The sequence below is a fragment of the Doryrhamphus excisus genome, linkage group LG3 (genome assembly GCF_037039965.1).
Source record: "Doryrhamphus excisus strain RoL-2023G ecotype Guam linkage group LG3, RoL_Dexc_Guam_v1.1, whole genome shotgun sequence".
In the NCBI taxonomy this organism is placed as follows: domain Eukaryota; kingdom Metazoa; phylum Chordata; class Actinopteri; order Syngnathiformes; family Syngnathidae; genus Doryrhamphus; species Doryrhamphus excisus.
Window position 1 is genome coordinate 22,944,976 of NC_136359.1, and position 20,351 is coordinate 22,965,326.

The window sequence follows — 20,351 nt, forward strand, 5'->3', positions numbered from 1 at the left end:
CACACCTCCACAGTGAGGATGGGCAGTATAGAAAATACATAGAAAAATCTAAATGTTTTATTTAAATCTTAAATGCAAATATTAGCTACATTTAAATGAAAGTAAATCCTAAATCTAAATATGAACATTAAATTTAAATATAAATGGCAAAAAGTCAATCTTAATCTTAATCTTAATGGGGACCTATCATGATCATTTTCGGCCCGGTACTACATAGAAATCTTTCTAGATCTTACAGAATCTGCACCTATTCCAGCTGGATTTCCTTGGATTTCCAAAACGGTCTGTTTTAATTTATTCCACCCACGGTGAGCCTCAGAGTATGCACATTGCAATGTGATTGGTCACACTCCCGAGCCCTACTGAGGACTTCTGGACTACTGCCGAACCCCACTTTCTGATTTTTGTCAGTATTGGAGTTGATAATAAATGAATAAACCGTGCAGAGAGCGGTTCTATGTTCTATTTCCATGTAATATTTACATTTTAGATTTAAATTTGGATTTATCATTTAGATTCAAATTAAATGTTTAGATTTAGCATTTTGTTTTACAGTTAAATTTTAATTTAAGTTAAAAGGTTATTCAAATGTGAGGAAAATGAGTTAAATGTGAGAAAAGTGAGCTAAATATTTAAAATAAACAGCTCAACTGATTGTTTTCTCGATAATGTTCAACTCGTGGTGAAACATTTGCACAGTTGTGTGCGCTTTGCATCAATGACGTCACAATTTGCCAACAGTTGTCAAGGTAGCGTTAGTGTTAGCGATTGTGACGTAAACACACTTTAAAAATAAAAGCACAGTTTGAACTCTACAGTAGATAATAGTCGTAAATAACACAGCACTCATTTTCGTAATCTTAAATACGACAAATCTTGAAAATGCTTCTTCGACTGAACATTTATTTTAACCTTGTTGTGACATTATCTGCAGCTGCTGAGAATATATTTTGAAAACCGGAAATGTGTTCCAATTTTCCACATACGCCAGTAATGAAAGTTAAACCCGTGTAAAAAAACATATCTAGAGTACCCTTGTGTCAGGGAACCAAGGAGCTTCATTCTTGTTTTTCGGTTGTGGTTCGCAAAGATGACGGCAGAACTGAGGCACCGTGGAGCCAAAGACACCGAGGCAACCTTACAACAACAGCCGTCTGAGGACAAGGTTAGCTTTTTACATTAGCTCCGAATCCGTCCTGCCCGCCTGAATAATGTGATGCTAACGCTAGTTAGCCAGCTAGCCACCTAATTCATCAGCACAGGGACGGTGTTATTACAGAAAGTAAACGTTTATTGCTGTTTTTAAAATGTGGCTTATTTGTTCTCAGCCACCGATCGACACTATAGTGACGATGCGGATTGTGTCACCCGTATTCGAAATACCAGACCCTTCAGGATTTCGCGATGTTTTAACCTACATAGAGTACCTTGTGTGTACTTCATGTACACAGGAAGTAAGCGTGCTTCCTTGTCAGAGTGGTTGTTGAAGCTGGGGGGGGTCAAGGCAAACCTCGTCATTGGGGGCCTCCACATCCTGCTACTGCACTAATAATTTTTTTTTTTAATTTAAATTTAATTAATTAATTTTTACGAAAGGCTAGAATGTAAGTTCTCAAATTTCCCGAGCTAGATAAAGCCTTGAACGTTCTCCTGGTGGATTATTAGCTAACTAACACTTAATATCACTGTAATTGTTAAGAATATCAATAAATATTTAATATACTGCCTTAATACGCACATCTTTGTGATGAAAAGTCACTCCCAGCTTCATCCTTAAATATGTCTGTGCGTGTGTCTTTTTGCTGGTTGATTTATTGTCGATGATATTCGACAATATGCTCCTTTTGAAAAACAAAACATTATCAAATATTATCACATATCATTATAATTCACATTTGAACCACTAGATGGTACTCAAGTGCAGTGTACCTGTGTGAAGTAGGGGTGTAAGAAAATATCGTTTCCGCGATATATCGCGATACTTTGTTCCACGATACTGTATTTATATTAAAAAATATGATATGGATATTTTTAGGTATTTATCATAGACTGTATATGGTATTTATTCAAGTGCAGACACGGCAAAGGTTCATTTCTGATTTTAATTGAAACCTCCGATGGTTACTTTTTACTTCCTTTTTTTTTTCTACACAAGTTTGATATGGATGCTGTATGGTATCATGTACCCAGAAAAAATTATTACGTTTGATTAATGTTCATGTTAAAGGTTAAATAACTGTTAATAGTTATCCTCCCTATCCGTGTGGAAGTGGTAAGTTTTTGGCTATTTAAGTTTAAAGGAAATAACTTGAAGGCTACCGTTTAGGTCGCTAGCTCTCTAGTTTGCGAGTTAGCATGTGTCTCAAGACCCTGCAGTTGCGCAATATGTTTTAAATAAAAAGAGTATAAATGTGACTATAGTCGTGTTTTGTCATGTCTACCCACCAACTATATGTGGTTTCTTATGGTTTTATTATTATTATTATATTTATTTATTTATTACTGATTGATTGATTTTCTTTATTCTTGATTTGTTTATTTATTTTTCATCTTATTTTGTACAGAAAAATAAAAAGTAAGATATTTCAGAACAGTGGAATGTTTTATCAGAGCTTTTATTGTAGAAAATTGGAACCAAAGCAAAGTTTTTAAAATTTTATTTGTTTTTAATAAATGCGTTTTGTTTGTTTTTTTTTGGAAAACCTGATGCGGCCCAGTCTCACCCAAACCCAGGCTCCAGTGGCCTCCAAGTAAATTGAGTTTGAGACCCCTGTTTTAGAGGAAACAGAAAACAGGAAATGCAAGCGTCTATTCCTGACTGAAAATACTGTTTCCTGGCTTCCATGGTTATTAACCTGGATGTCTGTGTGTCTCATTGGAAGAGGAGGGCCGGTTGTTGTTGTTGTTGTTGTTGTTTAGATCGGCTCCAACAGGCTCAGGGTTATGTGAAAGAGTGGTGGCTATTTTTAAATCAAGCCTCCAGAGAGGCAGCTGTGGTTGCCGTGGAAACCACCAGGCGTGCAAGATTGTGTACAAATGTGCACAAGTATTTTTATGCATGCAGCTTTTGGAATTAATTATAATCTGATGCGTGTGTATATGTAGTTTTATATGCTTTAGTATCGGAATACAAGTGAAAGATCCACTTCACTGCCTTGAGATATGAGTCACAGAAGGCAGACTGTATAGTCAAAGGAACCAATCCTGATTATTATTATTATTATTATTTTGCAGTATTCAGTGTTGTTTAAAATGTGATTCTAGCTTTTTAGAGTCCTGTGTTGTCATGTTGCGACAGTTGCACAGCATACGGTCAGCGAACCATCTGCTGTGCTGTGATAACTCCCATTCCTAATTTGGTCACTAACCACAGAGGGTTCACTCTTCTGCTCAGTGTTAGTGATGTGTGAAGACCCTCGCACTGAGCAGCAGTGCAAAGATCACCGTGTGTTTTAAAAGGCATTCCATCCATGAACAGATAAATCGAATTATTTAGATTATTGCTAAATGTTCATGATACAGGTACTAAACTTTGTTTTATTACAACCAAAGCTACTGTACTGTACAGCTACTATGAGTGGCGAATATGATTTTCAATAGTAATGTTATAGAGTCAATGGCAGGGACAGTACAAGTAAAGTGTGATTCAATAGCCACGTTTACATGAGGAGTTTTTCTCTTTCTGAATGACATTTCCGAAAGCAATGGTATCCATGGAAAGGAATATTCCAATGGCGTGTCTACATGCGCCGCTATAATCAACCAGAATAGTCAATGGGGCATGCCCAGTAAAGCGTAAACACCAACATCACGTGATACCGACTTCCTGGACTTTTTCTTTCACTTGTTGGAATAACTCCGTATTGCCAGTTTTTCCTTCGTCCGGTCTTGGAATTTAGTTTGAATCAAAAACAAACGTTCCTTAGCAGTCCAGTGCCGAATGCTCGCCTCCATTTTTAAAACTGAAGAACATCTGGAGCTGCGTGTTACGTCATATCTCAGCATTCGCTGAAAGAACGCACCCGGGAACAGGAAAAGATAAAGTTCAATCTTGCTAATATTTTATAATTAAGCTCGGCGCATGTTTTATATAGATATGTATTTTCTTTTTGAATAAAAGTGGACTTGTGAATGGCGTATAGAAGGGTTTAGATTCTGTTCCACAGATGGCGCTAATGCACATTGCAATGGTCAATGTGAAACTTTCCAAAATGAATCAATATCATTGGTTCCTATACATTTATTTAATTGTGGCGGCCTGCCATTAGTGTTTTTTTTCCCATTACCTAAGCGTGTTATACTCATCTATTCAAGAATGTCTTTAAAAAAAAAAAACAACAACATAATGTACATTTTTAATAACACAAACCAAAATGCTCCGTTTTGTACAGTTGTTCAGAAAGAATCAGAATTTTTGAAAATCTCCAGTTTTGCATCATCATCAGATTAGATGATGTCATCATCTAGCCCTCCACTCCTGCAACCCAGCACCACAGATAGCTTGCGGCCCTGTGGGAAACACAGAATGTGGCCAAACATGATAATGGTTGTAAAACGTGAATACATGTATTAGCATTTTAAAAATAACAGTAATACTGAGCAATACAACTATTACACAGTAGTTAGCCAGTAAAACAAGAATTTTGAGGAACTCTACTTGAACCAAGAGGCAATTAAGCGTAATTGGTATGGCGAGTACTTCAATAACAAGGTGACCATTTTAGCAGTGTACTATGGCCATAATATAATTTGTGTTGTGTTTTCTCCTGCGACTAGTTACAATGCTATATTTGGTGAAATATATCTGATCGGATGTTCCGATCAGGATTTTATTCTACTCATAATCCATGAAAGTTGAAACATTTGAATACAATTGGCCAATATTGCTGTGGAGATGTTGGAATGTTAACTTTTTTTTTTTCCTGTGCTGCTTTTTATTTTAGGGTTCAGATAGTGAGCTGAAGTCGGAAAAAGATGACGGGGCAGACAGCCACCCTAAGGTGGACTCAGGGGTCCCGGAGGTGCCAGTCCCACCTGATGACACCCCAGAAGTGTTAAATAAAGCCTTGTCCGGACTCTCCTCAAGGTGCAGTTTGTAGTTTGACTGGAAAAATACTTCAATATACAAACACTTGTTATTCATACATACTGATTTTAAATGCTACAGTGACTTACCCCGCTCTCCTGTGAGACAGTTTTGGTTGGATTTCAGTCATGACAAACATACTAGCAAACTTTTTACATAACTATATTTCTCATAAATTTGGTTTGGTGGACGGGTTTCATCTCTTATATCCTTATTTCAATAAGAAAAAGCTTGTTTAATGTTTCTTTTAGCTCTTTTACTGTCTTTCAAAACACACATTGTACCCTTCAGATGGAAGAACTGGTGGGTTCGAGGGATTCTCACTCTGGCTATGATTTCCTTCTTCTTCATCATCATCTACCTGGGCCCAATGGTGCTTATGATGATTGTGAGTATGACCAGCATCAAGCATCATCAGCCTGTTTGCTTTTTACTGCACCAAAAAACGATGAACTGGAAATAATTTCCATCATTTTTACTTTTAATGGGGTTCAGCAGGATCAGCCTCGGTTGAGGTTTGCATTCTACAGAATGACATTCTAATTATGTTGTCATTATGTTGTCATTGTCACAACTACCGTATTTTCTGGACTATAAGTCGTTTAGGAGTATAAGTCGCACAAGGCCAAAAATGCAAAATAAGAGAAATACACTTGTTACTTGCAACTTTGGGCTATAAATTTCCCTGCCATGTTTTTTTCAAAACCATATTATTTTTTTTTTCATTATTACCATATTTTCTGGACTATAAGTCGCTTAGGAGTATAAGTCGCACAAGGCCAAAAATGCAAAATAAGAGAAATACACTCGTTTCTTGCAACTTTGGGCTATAAATTTCCCTACCATGTTTTTTTCAAAACCATATTAATTTTTATTTTTAATAATTACCATATTTTCTGGACTATAAGTCGCTTAGGAGTATAAGTCGCACAAGGCCAAAAATGCCAAATAAGAGAAATACACTCGTTCATTGTAACTTTGGGCTATAAATTTCCCTACCATGTTTTTTTCAAAACCATATTAATTTTTATTTTTAATTATTACCATATTTTCTGCACTATAAGTCGCTCAGGAGTATAAGTCGCACAAGGCCAAAAATGCAAAATAAGAGAAATACACCCATTCCTCGCAACTTTGGGCTATAAATTTCTTTGACATGTTTTTTCAAAACCATATTAATTTTAATTTTTAATTATTACCATATTTTCTGGACTATAATTCGCTTAGGAGTACAAGTTGCACAAGTCCAAAAATGCAAAATAAGAGAAATACACTCGTTTCTTGCAACTTTGGGCTATAAATTTCTTTGCCATGTTTTTTTCAAAACCATATTAATTTTCATTTTTAATTATTACCATATTTTCTGGACTATAATTCGCTTAGGAGTACAAGTTGCACATGGCCAAAAATGCATAATTAGGTAGAAAAAAAACATACATAAGTCGCACTGAAGTATAAGTCACATTTTTTGCGGGTAATTTATTTTAACTATTTGACCAAAACAGACATTACGTCCTCTTGGAAGGCAACTTCTATCAATAAAATAATAGAGAACAGGCTGAATAGGTGTAAGATATGCTAACACTATTCTTATTCGGCTACACAAAAAATAAACATGAACAGAAAAGGTGTCTTTTTTCATTTACAAGTCGCTCTGGAGTATAAGTCGCAGGAACAGCCAACCTATGAAAAAAAGTGTGACTTATAGTCCGGAAAATACGGTAATCTAAATGTCCCTTAAGACTTCTGCGTGGTACTGTACCTACATATAAATATAAACCTGTGTTATGCATGTCCGACATGTATGCACTGCAAAGTTAAAGTGTTCCATGCACAGTAATGATTACCTACGGTCAAATGAGCATTAATGCTTCATCCGTAACTGTGTGTTTCCTTTTGCAGGTCCTGTGTGTTCAGATCAAGTGCTTCCAAGAAATCATCACCATTGGATACAGTGTTTACCATTCGTACCATCTGCCATGGTTCAGGACATTGAGTTGGTGAGGGCCTCAGCCTATAAAATCAATATGAAACACATATTTTTTTTTTTTACCCCCCACTTATTGCATCTCATGTTTTTTTTTTTTTAATTTGTTGCAGATTTCATGAGGTTTGGTGTCTTAGTTGTTGAAACGTAGTTGTAGATCATTAAGTGAATCAACAAGTAAAGCATAATCAATTAGATGTTCCCCGATTAGATTAGAACTCCCATTGTTCCTCCACGATCTATTAGATAGCTCTTTTATTGTTAAACTACTGGACATGAGCACTTATAATGTGCAATTATAGGTTAGGTAATAAGTTAATGGTTGATAGTTATAGTACGTAATAGTTAATAATGTAATATTCCTGTCTTAAATCCCTGATCAGGATTTCACAATTTGGTTCATCACACATTGTGCTTTGAGTACTGCATCTCCAGATGTTTGTTGTTGTGAGGGTTAACGTGGTTTGCGTACAGGTACTTCCTGCTGTGTGTCAATTACTTCTTCTACGGCGAGACAGTCACCGATTACTTTTTCACGTTGGTGCAAAGAGAAGAGCCGTTACGCATCCTCAGCAAATACCATCGCTTCATCTCCTTTGCGCTGTATCTCACAGGTATAACAGTAACTCACACACACAATGCCATAATATCATCTTGTGTTAGCTTTCTGGTATCACCTCTTATGTTAATGGGTCAGTTTTGACCCATGTATTAAATCAGCTATAAAATACACTAAAAACAATAAGTTACCATCAAATTTGCTTCTTAGGCTTCCTCGTCTATGAAAATGTTGGTTTAAATACATTTGGTGTGGCCATGTAGGCCATTTTTTGTCACTATACCCGTCGATTTCAATTTCCATAAAAATGGTAAAATGAACCTCAAAAGAATCATATTCATAAATTGAAGGTTCTTTTGTTACCTGGCTATCACTGAGGGATATAGAACAGTTCACCACCAGCAACCTCTTCATCTGACTCGCATCATCCGTGTCTTCTGGATCATACTCCACGTTGTCCTCCTGCTCATCTCAATGGCTATGCTGGTCTATCGTCTCCGTAATGGCCACCAAAAAATTTGGTCCAGATCTTGGTTCACTGTACTTCTTGGCATTCTTTCCATAATCCAAATTGTAAATGTGAAATCAGCCAGTCAAATGAGTGAATTCACATCACATGTCTGGACCTTGTTTTTCTGCGGGTATACTGGAAAAGCGGTCAAAAAGCTTACATGATGAGAAGAGGAGCTGGTTGTCATTGTGTTGGCTAATTGTGCACTTATGATTTCAGTTTTGGCTCAAAATATTGCTTTATAATCATATTATTATTATTACCGGGTCGAAACCGACCTTAGCAATACAGTGGTCATTATTTCAACCAGACCATTTTAAAATTTAGTAAAAATTATTTTTTGGTGTTTTTTTTTTTATTTTTTTTGCCGACCCTAACACAAGAGGAAGGTTAAGGATAATTTTTCAAAACCATATATATGTGGACTTAAAATACAGGTGGCCCTTGGTTTAGGACGTTCTGTGGTTATAAACACATTCCTATAAATTAAAGACTTAATTTTGCTCATTAAATTAAAGACTTAATTTTGTTCCGTAAACGTGGTGTAGTGGTTAGCGTTCTGGGATTTGGAGCGGATTCATCAGGTTCGAAATTCCACGAGTAAGCATCATCGGTATTCGTCAGGAAGGGCATTCCGAATATCAAGCCAAAAAAATCAGTTTACAGACTAGAAAGATCTGCTGTGGTGACTCCGTAAGGAAAAAGCACAAACAAACAAACAATCCAATTTGAGAATACAACATTTAGAGGTCAGAAAAGTGGAAAAAGCAGAATAGGTTGATAGAATAGGTGATTCTTTACTAAAAAATGTACCACTCTTAAGTGACTTAATACAAAAGGCTTAATCAATGAATGTTCCAAAAAGTACAATACAGTAGAACACAAACTCCAATATCTGGCCTTTCCCCCTCTCCTCATCCATAGAGGCTTTGGGCGAGCCAGTTTTTAATAAGAGTGGCTAAGGGACTTTTTATTTGCACCTTATTACTGATCTATACACCTTCTCCCCAGTGCTTATTCAACTATAAATAGAATGTATCCAACAACCTTGAGTCAGTCGCTGCATATCAACACTGTCTTTCAGCTAAAGTAGGTCAAACTAGAATTATTCAGTTTGACCAAAGATGACCTGGATTCTGACTTAATTAATCTGCCTCTAATGTACATTGCATTGACAACTGTGCGTATGTGTGCATATTTCAGGTTTCTGCATGTTTGTGCTGAGCTTGGTGAAGAAGCACTACCGCCTTCAATTCTACATGGTAAGTCGCACCCGACCCGCTCCTTACCTCCGCCATGAGGGGACTTTGGTTATTGATGAGGCCTGGCAGAGGGCGTTTATCGTTATTAGACACGTGGGCAAGTGGTTGTCCTAGAAATCACTGGCAAGCTTTCATCTTGACTGAAAACACAACATTAGCCACGTTTACATGGACCCAAATATTCCAATTCCATTCGGGTTATTTGCTCAAATGGAAAGAATGTAACCTTTGTATACACCTCATTCTGAAAGAAAAGTGTCAATCTGAATGAATATATAATGGGATTCCCAGGGGTGGAATATTCCTTTCCCCAATCCGATTGAGGTATCTTGTACCCGCTCAAACGGAAAGTTGTCAGACTGCGTTCTTCTTCTTCTTCTGTTGTTTATTGGCGGTTGGCAAGCAGCTTTGGTGTGCATTAGCGCCATCTGTGGAACAGAATCTAAACCAGGGGTGGGCAAACTACGGCCCGGGGGCCACATCCGGCCCGCCAAGTGTTTGAATACGGCCCGCCCAATCTTTCCAAAGTATTTCATTTAAACTCAACATACAACCTGGCATCATGGCCTGAGCCAACCTTTTGATGGTTTTATCAATTTCGTTTTTTGACATGGTCTGTTGTTTACAAAGTGCTCCTGAAAAAGGGACACAAGCACATAATAATAATAATAATAATTATTATTATTATTATTAGATTATTAGATTATTAGATTATTATAATAATTATTAGAACTATTATGATTATTATAATTATTATATTAATGCTAATTATTATATTAATTATATATAATATTATTGTTATATTTACATATTTTATATAATAATAATATAATGCTTATTATTTTAATTTTATTGTAATTATTATCATTTTTTTTTTAATATTTAAATATAAATATAAAATAATAAATAATAATAGCAGATTGCATGACAATTTTACAGATACAATAATACCAGGTGGACTGTTACGTGTAAAATATATAGCCGCCCCCCCCTGTAAATTTTGTCATATCAATGCGGCCCGCGAGTCAAAAAGTTTGCCCACCCCTGATCTAAACCCTTCTATACGCCATTCACAAGTCCACTTTTATTCAAAAAGAAAATACATATCTATATAAAACATGTGCCGAGCTTAATTATAAAATATTAGCAAGATTGAACTTTATCTTTTCCTGTTCCCGGGTGCGTTCTTTCAGCGAATGCTGAGATATGACGTAACACGCAGCTCCAGACGTTCTTCGGTTTAAAAAAAATGGAGGCGAGCAATCGGCACTGGACTGCTAAGGAAAGTTTGTTTTTGATTCAAACTAAATTCCAAGACCGGACGAAGGAAAAACTGGCAATACGGAGTTATTCCAACAAGTGAAAGAAAAAGTCCAGGAAGTCGGTATCACGTGATGTTGGTGTTTACGCTTTACTGGGCATGCCCCATTGGCTATTCTGGTTGATTATAGCGGCGCATGTAGACACGCCATTGGAATATTCCTTTCCATGTATACCATTGCTTTCGGAAAGGTATTTCGGAAAGAGAAAAACTCCTCATGTTAACGTGGTTACTGTTCGATTATTTCCAACAGTCAAAAGAATTGTTAGGAAAGCTGGTTGCTATATTACACATAAATGTGTATTAAGCAGAATTTTTTTTTTTTTGGAATTCAATCAATAGTGTTTTCATAACGAATCATTAATCATCATTAACCACTGGAACCAAAATGTCTCCTGAACACCAAAGCAATTTTCTCCAAAAAGCTTTTCAGAGTGTTTTTAAATGTAATCTGTGTAATTTCTGTTTTCTTTCAGTTTGGCTGGACTCACGTGACTCTGCTGATTGTTGTGACTCAGTCTCACCTCATTATTCACAACTTGTTTGAAGGGATGATCTGGTATGTAAACAGTCGTCCTGCACTATGTATTACTTCAAGTAAGCAGTTGTGTTATTTGTAGGATTTTCTTTTGTTTATGCTCGTACGTCTATAGGTTTATTGTGCCAATTTCCTGTGTGATCTGCAATGACATCATGGCCTACATGTTTGGTTTCTTCTTCGGCCGCACCCCTCTCATTAAGGTTTGTTTACATCAGGTTTTTCAGATTTAAATATAATTCCCCAAAACAAGCAAAATTCGTGTGTATTAAAGTGCTGTCTTCCCTGCAGCTGTCACCCAAGAAAACGTGGGAGGGATTCATTGGTGGATTGTTCTCCACTATCGTGTTTGGCATCATGGTGAGACTTTATGTCTTCTTAGACAGTCGCTGTCATCTTATTGTTACTTTGGTTTTAAATAACTGGCTTTTTAAATATTTCTTCACAGCTCTCCTATGTGATGGCAGGCTACCGCTACTTTGTATGCCCAGTGGAGTTCAACAACGATTCCAACAGTTTCCAGGTAGACTGTGAACCTTCGGAGCTATTCCAGCTTCAGGATTACGCACTTCCCAGCGTCCTGGAGTCTGTAACTGGATGGGTGAGTTCAGGACATTTGCGATGGACATATTTGAAACGCACTCTAATGTCATATTATACATGGAGAAGGTTTTTGTTTGTTTTTTTGCTGTGCTATTAGGAAAAAAATGTTGTATAAAGGTATAATGCAGCTGATGATTACTGCTTCTAATCTTCTATGACTTTTCTCTGCAGACCACAGTGCGCCTCTATCCCTTCCAGATCCACAGCATCGCTCTGTCCTCTTTCGCATCAATCGTCGGGCCCTTTGGTGGCTTCTTCGCTAGTGGCTTCAAGAGAGCCTTTAAGATAAAGGTAAATGGATATTATACAATAGCCACGTTTACATGAGGAGTTTTTCTCTTTCCGAATGACCTTTCCAAAAGCAATGGTATACATGGAAAGGAATATTCCAATGGCGTGTCTACATGCGCCGCTATAATCAACCAGAATAGTCAATGGGGCATGCCCAGTAAAGCGTAAACACCAACATCACGTGATACCGACTTCCTGGACTTTTTCTTTCACTTGTTGGAATAACTCCGTATTGCCAGTTTTTCCTTCGTCCGGTCTTGGAATTTAGTTTGAATCAAAAACAAACCTTCCTTAGCAGTCCAGTGCTGATTGCTCGCCTCCATTTTTAAAACTGAAGAACGTCTGGAGCTGCGTGTTACGTCATATCTCAGCATTTGCTGAAAGAACGCACCCGGGAACAGGAAAAGATAAAGTTCAATCTTGCTAATATTTTATAATTAAGTTCTGCACATGTTTTATATAGATAAGTATTTTCTTTTTGAATAAAAGTGGACTTGTGAATGGCGTATAGAAGGGTTTAGATTCTGTTCCACAGATGGCGCTAATGCACACCAAAGCTGCTTGCCAACCGCCAATAAACAGCAGAAGAAGAAGAAGAACGCAGTCTGACAACTTTCCGTTTGAGCGGGTACAAGATACCTCAATCGGATTGGGGAAAGGAATATTCCACCCCTGGGAATCCCATTATATATTCATTGGGATTGGCACTTTTCTTTGGGAATGAGGTGTATACAAAGGTTACATTCTTTCTGTTTGAGCAAATAACCCGAATGGAATTGGAATATTTGAGTCTATGTATACGTGGCTAATGATGGGATGGATATTTGACTACATTTTGTTGATTGACGTGAGACCAAGTCAGTCATTGTTAAGAATGATGACGTGTGAACTAACAGGTAGTCCATGACAGACTCCAGTAAATGTCTTGTTTTCCAGGATTTTGCCAACACCATCCCAGGACACGGGGGAATAATGGATCGATTTGACTGCCAGTACCTCATGGCCACCTTCGTGAATGTATACATTGCTAGCTTCATCAGGTACACACAATGGGAGAATGACTTCACGTGGGCTTTGGTACAACTGCATTCAATTCAATTCATGCAAGGCGATATCAGTGTGTGCTCTGAGGCAAAAGTGTGACCTGCGGGCCATTTTTGGGGCCGTATCTAGCTTTTTATTGGCCTTTATCATAATAAAAAATAAAATGAATTCATTTGTAATGACATAAACAACCATGATAAAAAAAAAAGACCAGTTGAAAAATTGCAAGAGCTGACATTTAGCATTTTGTTTGATTGTCCTTTGTCAGGCGGCCATTTTGAACTGAAGTTAGTCATTACCACACAGACGAGTGATACCTTTTGACGCCCCCCTCACAACCTGAAGCACCATTGTTTCATTGAAGCAAAAAGCACCCCAGATTATGATGCTGGAAGAATCTCAGGTGGGATCTCCTTGTCATGCCAGTAACGTTGGAAGCCATTGTGACCATCAAGGTTAAATTGTTCCTCATCATACTTCCAGCCTTTTATTATCCCACGTTAGGTGCTCTTGTGCAAATTTGGGTAGCAGATTGAAGCAGATGAAGAGTTTTTTTACCGTTAAAACCCTTCTCTCGCAGATGCTGGCATTGGTAACAACCTTAATTTGGTCTGAGCATCATCCCGTATTTTGATGGACAACCAGCCTGTTTCCTTTTTATGCTTGTTTGCAATGAAGTGGTTTAGCAATGTTTGTATTTTGAGGCTCTACTTAGAACCTTCTTAAGATCCTACAGTGCAATTTTTGAGCTGGTCTTAAAATTTCTGATACACATTATTTAATATTACACCAATTTGCTTTGTCACTAAGATGCGGGTGTTTTATTGACCTATCTTGGCATATATCAACTTACCTGTGACTGCTTTTAGCATCTTTTATACACAAAATGTACCATACTCACATTCTATAGCAGACCTCTGTGGAAAAGCTTTGCCATGTTGACAATTGCTTGCTAGACGGTATTGATCTAATCAGGGCTCGACAATAACGATGTACCGATGGCCCGGGGCAAGTTAAAACAAAATTCGGGCAAGTAAATCCAATCAGTGATATTCCCGTCGGGCAAGTGCACTTTGGCATACCATACTGCAAAGTTTTTTTTGTTTTTTGACAATTTGAAGCGGTCACAATGAAACACCACCGATTAGATCAGGGGTGGGCAAACTACGGCCCGGGGGCCACATCCGGCCCGCCAAGTGTTTGAATACGGCCCGCCCAATCTTTCCAAAGTATTTCATTTAAACTCAACATACAACCTGGCATCATGGCCTGAGCCAACCTTTTGATGGTTTTATCAATTTCGTTTTTTGACATGGTCTGTTGTTTACAAAGTGCTCCTGAAAAAAGGGACACAAGCACATAATAATAATAATAATAATAATAATTATTATTAGATTATTATAATTATTATTAGAACTATTATGATTATTATAATTATTATATTAATGCTAATTATTATATTAATTATATATAATATTATTGTTATATTTGCATATTTTACATAATAATATAATAATTATTATTTTAATTTTATTGTAATTATTATAATATTTTATTATTTTTAAAATATTTAAATATAAATATAAAATAATAAATAATAATAGCAGATTGCATGACAATTTTACAGATACAATAATACCAGGTGGACTGTTACGTATAAAATATATAGTCTGCCCCCCCCCCTGTAAATTTTGTCATATCAATGCGGCCCGTGAGTCAAAAAGTTTGCCCACCCCTGGATTAGATCCAAATACCAAGTGCTGATTTTTGCACAAGCGACAAAATCTAGCGGTTCCGTTTCTCTGTGTATTTTTCTCACCTTTTGCTTCACAAATTGAGCATTTTTTTCTGCATTAAAAACACTTTACTAGTACACAAATGTGTCTATTCAATAATATTTCATTGTGGTAAGTGTAAGGTAGTATGTGTAAGGTAGTATGGCATATGCCATGTTAACATACGTTTCAGACATTCCTCCAAATACAATGCATCAGTATTATTATCTGATGAATTATTAGCATATTCGGTTAGCAATTAGTTCTCACCTTAAGTAATTTTTATTTTTAATGTAGAGCCCTGCTAACTGTCATGTCTCTGATGGTGCGTCCTTTCAGGGGTCCTAATCCTAGCAAGGTGATCCAGCAGCTCCTGGCGCTCCGGGCTGACCAGCAGCTCTACATCTTTAACTCTCTTAAGGCGCACCTGACCGAGAAGGGCTTGCTGCCGGCACTGGAGGAGGCGGCCGCGTAGACCTGTCCACAGCTTCGGGTCATTCCATTTTGGGTATTTCACTAGTCCTGTGTGTGTGTGTGTGTGTGTGTGTGTCCATACTAAATGTGAACCACGTGTTACAGCATTCAAGTACTGTACATCAAGTCTATTCCCGACTGTTTGGTGTTGAATACACACAGTATTCTATATATACAGTTAAATGTGTGTACGCTATTTTTTTATTACGCATCTTTCTTTTAATGCACTGTTCTCAACTCACTTGCGCTGTGTGTTTTTTTTTTTTTGTGATGTCTTTTATATTTATACTTTTTAAATATTTCAGTTGCGGTTGAACGTTACCCGTCGCTATCTATTGATGTGTTCGAGTTCAATACGATGACATCAATACGACGCCCCTCCTCACGCAAAACCAAACGCCGCATATGGTACAGTAAACTTCGGATATATCGGATTCAATTGTTCCCACTGGTTTTGTCCGATATAAGCGAAATCCGTTATATGTGTATACCGGAAAATGTCTGTTTTACGCATATATCGGATTTATATCCGGTATAAAAAGGCACTTCCTTGACTATGTTTCCAATGTACCTGGACTGGGCAATGAAAAGAGACTTTAACTTTATTGGACTCTGAGCATAACAAATCGTTAATTAAGCTAGGCCCTGTCACGCCTGTCAGGCCTACGTTATTTCCAATAGTGAGGTTAAGATCTCATTCACTGCTGTGCTAGTATTATTGACGTCACTCACTTTTATATTTGCCCTAAATCTGAATAATAAACGTGAATATAAATCGCGCAGGCAACGCTGCAAATGACGTCGTATAGCGGCCTGTCACGATTCGGCGAATCGGAGCGCCACGATGCCATCCGATATATGCGAGGGAAATTTAATGGAAATGCATTGGAACGGGACTGGAGATTTTGTCCGAAATAGGCGAAATCTGTTATAAAAAATCCGATATATGCAATGAATTTTTATTGGAAATGCATTACAGAAAAATCGGTTCTTTTTTATCTGTCCGTTGTGAGCAAATTTCCGATATATCCGAGGTTTACTGTATGTTATATTTCATGTATTTATGTTTTTGTGTGAGTGTGAGGGCACAGGCAACACCCGCAGCGTTACTGACATGTTCTTAATTAGCCACATTAACACCGACTTTCATTTTTATCTGTGAAGTTAGAAGCTGTCAACTTGTTTTTTTTCTTAACGTTAGGTCAACTTTCCCGATCAAATCACCAAGGAAGCATTTAGATGCTTTTTATCACTGCCATCGTCTGCTTATGTCTGCCGATTTTAATGATTGCAGATTTTAATGATCCGCAGCAGACTAGCTGAAGTGTTATTTTTTGTGTCAACTATCAACCTCCTCACGGTCCATTCCTGATTCAATCAAGAAGGTTTAGACCAGGGGTGGGCAAACTTTTTGACTCGCGGGCCGCATTGATATGACAAAATTTACGGGGGGGGGGCAGACTATATATTTTACACGTAACAGTCCACCTGGTATTATTGTATCTGTAAAATTGTCATGCAATCTGCTATTATTATTTATTATTTTATATTTATATTTAAATATTTTAAAAATAATAAAATATTATAATAATTACAATAAAATTAAAATAATAATTATTATATTATTATTATGTAAAATATGCAAATATAACAATAATATTATATATAATTAATATAATAATTATAATAATCATAATAGTTCTAATAATTATAATAATCTAATAATAATAATTATTATTATTATTATGTGCTTGTGTCCCTTTTTTCAGGAGCACTTTGTAAACAACAGACCATGTCAAAAAACGAAATTGATAAAACCATCAAAAGGTTGTCTCAGGCCATGATGCCAGGTTGTATGTTGAGTTTAAATGAAATACTTTGGAAAGATTGGGCGGGCCGTATTCAAACACTTGGCGGGCCGGATGTGGCCCTAGGGCCGTAGTTTGCCCACCCCTGGTTTAGATGGTAGATTCTTGAGCACCTACTGCCAAATGTGATTATTTTTGTTTGAATGTTAGACATTTTTCAAGTTTCTGATGAAGCACGGCCTCACAGCTAGGAGACCGGGGTTCAATTCCACGCCTCGGGCATCTCTGCGTGGAGTTTGCATGTTCTCCCCCCGTGCATGCGTGGGTTTTCTCCGGGTACTCCGGTTTCCTCCCACATTCCAAAAACATGCTAGGTTAATTAGCGACTCCAAATTGTCCATAGGTATGAATGTGAGTGTGAATGGTTGTTTGAATGAATGAATGAATGAAAGTTTCTGATGAAATTATGAACTTAACAGATAATTTCTCACTATAAATAACTTTTTTTTTAAAGATTATTTTAATATATAACCAACATTAATGCCATATTTTACAACATTGAGGTTTTTTTTTTTTTTTTCAGATAACTGACATACTCGGTTATGTTATTTAGCGGAGGTGCAGTAAATCGATTTCACAATGAGTATCACAATGTTTACACACTTCATGTCCATGTTTGTGTTTTGTTATGACAGCATTCCAGAATGATTTTGTGATGAATTAGCGGTGCAAGCTAATAGCAGTGCAAGGGTCCATTCAAGACGAGGTTTTGTTGGGTTCATCACATTATCACCATGGTGTTTGTGCACGTTCATGTTGTCACCAGTTTTAAATCATGATTCACATCGTTATGTAAATACGAATAAGATATGGAGGCGTGGACGTCACGTGGGGCTTGTAAATGTGAAGTCAGGCTTTTAGCAAGATTGGACAGGACGTCAACAAGGTTTTGATGTCCTCCGAAATATATTTTAGGACGTATTAATTCATTCACCTGCAAAAGTGTTGTTTTTTTTTCTTGTAATGAAACACTGAAAGCAGGCAAATGTGTTTTTTTTCCTTAGATGCATGTTATTCATCTGTGTCTTAAATGGAACTTTATCCATAAAGTATTTATTTATACCCATCAAAATGATTATACATTTAAGATTTTTACACATATTTTGAGTGTTCTTTAACATTTTTGCCTAAAGCTACTGTATAGTCATTTAGAAAATACTGCAATAGCAGAGGAGACCTGCTGGCTTTCTTGCAGTCTGCTGTTTGTTGGCTGTTTTTCTGGGCTCTACAGTACTCTTTGTCCTTTGTCTTTATTATTATTATTTTTTAGACACGACCACTAGAGGGAACCAGAGCTCCCATACAAAAGGGTATCCCCAAAATCTGGACAGACCTGCAAAAATACACATTAATATATATATAGATATATATGGAGAAATAATACAAATACATATTTTTAATTTTTTTTAATATATTTGTATATCTTTTGCTTCAAATAGTTTTAAAATTAAAAAAATAAAATAATTTATGAATCATTGTTTGTATAATATATGTATATGATATGGCCAGACTTTAGGGGCACCCTGCTGATGAACAGAAAAACAATCAACTCTAATTTTATAATCACAGGACAAATATTCTTTACTGTCAGAAATGTTATATTTCCTCCGCCAAGACTTTTGCTGGAATGTATTAAAAGTTGTGCAACATTGAAGTAGCACGTTATTGGCTCGCCTTTGTTTTGCATTTTATTTTGTGGTTCAAGAGTCTCCTATGAATAAAATGCGTTCTTTATATTATTCCTAGGGAGTGGAGTGCTTTGTGTTGTACATTTGTGTAGAAAAATGTACTCTTGATGCTAAAATGTACTTTTGCCTTGTCAGAAAATAAAACAAAAACAAACAAACGGTATGTGTAACTTATTCCTTTAATATAAAGGCTCAGGTCATTTTTATTTTTTGTTTTGGGAGCGGTAGTCAAATTGAGTGTTTTTGGCCAGGAGAAAAAGAGTGAAGATTTATTGAGTGTAATATTCTAAGAAGAATCATTTTAATCAGTTGCTGTCTAAGGCAGAAAAAATACACAACAAAAACATGACATAACTCAACAGTTGCTGGTTCGATCCGTCAATCAATGATTCATCATTAATGTATAAATAAGTGGAATTCAACTTAATTTATGTCAACATTTTTATGTCAAATTTCATTATTTTGTATATTGTCATTTTTAGTCATAGAACATAGAAAAATCAAATAGTGCCCCCTACTGGTGAAAATTCATTTTCCATGGCAATTGATCCTAAAACTACATCCTACATCCTACATCAGGGGTCTCAAACTCAATTTACTTGGGGGCCACTGGAGCTCGGTTCTTGGTGAGACTGGGCCGCATCAGGTTTTCCAAAAAAAAAAAAAAAAAAACGCATTTAATAAAAAGAAAAATGAATAAACTTTGCTTTGGTTCCGATTTTTTACAATAAAAGCTCTGATAAGACATTCCACTGTTCTCAAATATCTTAATTTTTATTTTTCTACACAAAATAAGATGAAAATAAATAAACAAATCAAGAATAAAGAAAATAAATCAATCAGTAATAAATAAATATAATAATAATAATAATAAAAACTTAGTTGGTGGGTAGACAAATTATTTTTTTTCAGATTAAAATGAACAAAGCATTATTAGAGCCCTGTAGACATGACAAAACACGACTATAGTCACATTTATACTCTTTTTATTTACAACATATTGCGCAACTGCAGGGTCTTGAGACACATGCTAACTCGCAAACTAGAGAGCTAGCGACCTAAACGGTAGCCTTCAAGTTATTTCCTTTCAACTTAAATAGCCAAAAACTTACCACTTCCACACGGATAGGGAGAATAACTATTAACAGTTATTTAACCTTTAACATGAACATGAATCAAACGTAATAATTTTTTCTGGGTACATGATACCATACAGCATCCATATCAAACATTAAACTTTCATATCAAGGCGGGGGCCTCAAAGTAGTGTCCTGCGGGCCACATTTTTGTCCCGCGGCCTGCATGTTTGAGACCCCTGTCCTTGCTCAAATTAGTAGGCACGCT

General features: G+C 36.6%; 1 protein-coding gene across 1 annotated transcript; it reads left to right on the plus strand.

Annotated features, from left to right (window-relative positions):
• The first annotated feature begins 979 nt into the window (after positions 1-979).
• Positions 980-19,165, plus strand: cds2 (CDP-diacylglycerol synthase (phosphatidate cytidylyltransferase) 2). The gene is made up of 13 exons (XM_058071270.2): positions 980-1,165; positions 4,944-5,086; positions 5,378-5,474; positions 6,989-7,086; positions 7,548-7,687; positions 9,347-9,405; positions 11,203-11,285; positions 11,380-11,467; positions 11,556-11,624; positions 11,713-11,865; positions 12,039-12,158; positions 13,095-13,198; positions 15,317-19,165. Exons 1-13 carry the CDS (start codon positions 1,091-1,093, stop codon positions 15,450-15,452), a joined length of 1,365 nt encoding a protein of 454 aa, XP_057927253.1. The 5' UTR covers positions 980-1,090; the 3' UTR covers positions 15,453-19,165.
• Positions 19,166-20,351: the final 1,186 nt, after the last annotated feature.

What these genes read in the sequence shown, in the direction of transcription:
- cds2 (XM_058071270.2), top strand. Translation starts at nt 1,091, where the DNA reads ATGACGGCAGAACTGAGGCACCGTGGAGCCAAAGACACCGAGGCAACC. An exon ending in AACAGCCGTCTGAGGACAAG is followed by an intron (nt 1,166 to 4,943) that starts GTTAGCTTTTTA and finishes TTTTTATTTTAG; the next exon opens with GGTTCAGATAGTGAGCTGAA. An exon ending in CAATGGTGCTTATGATGATT is followed by an intron (nt 5,475 to 6,988) that starts GTGAGTATGACC and finishes TTCCTTTTGCAG; the next exon opens with GTCCTGTGTGTTCAGATCAA.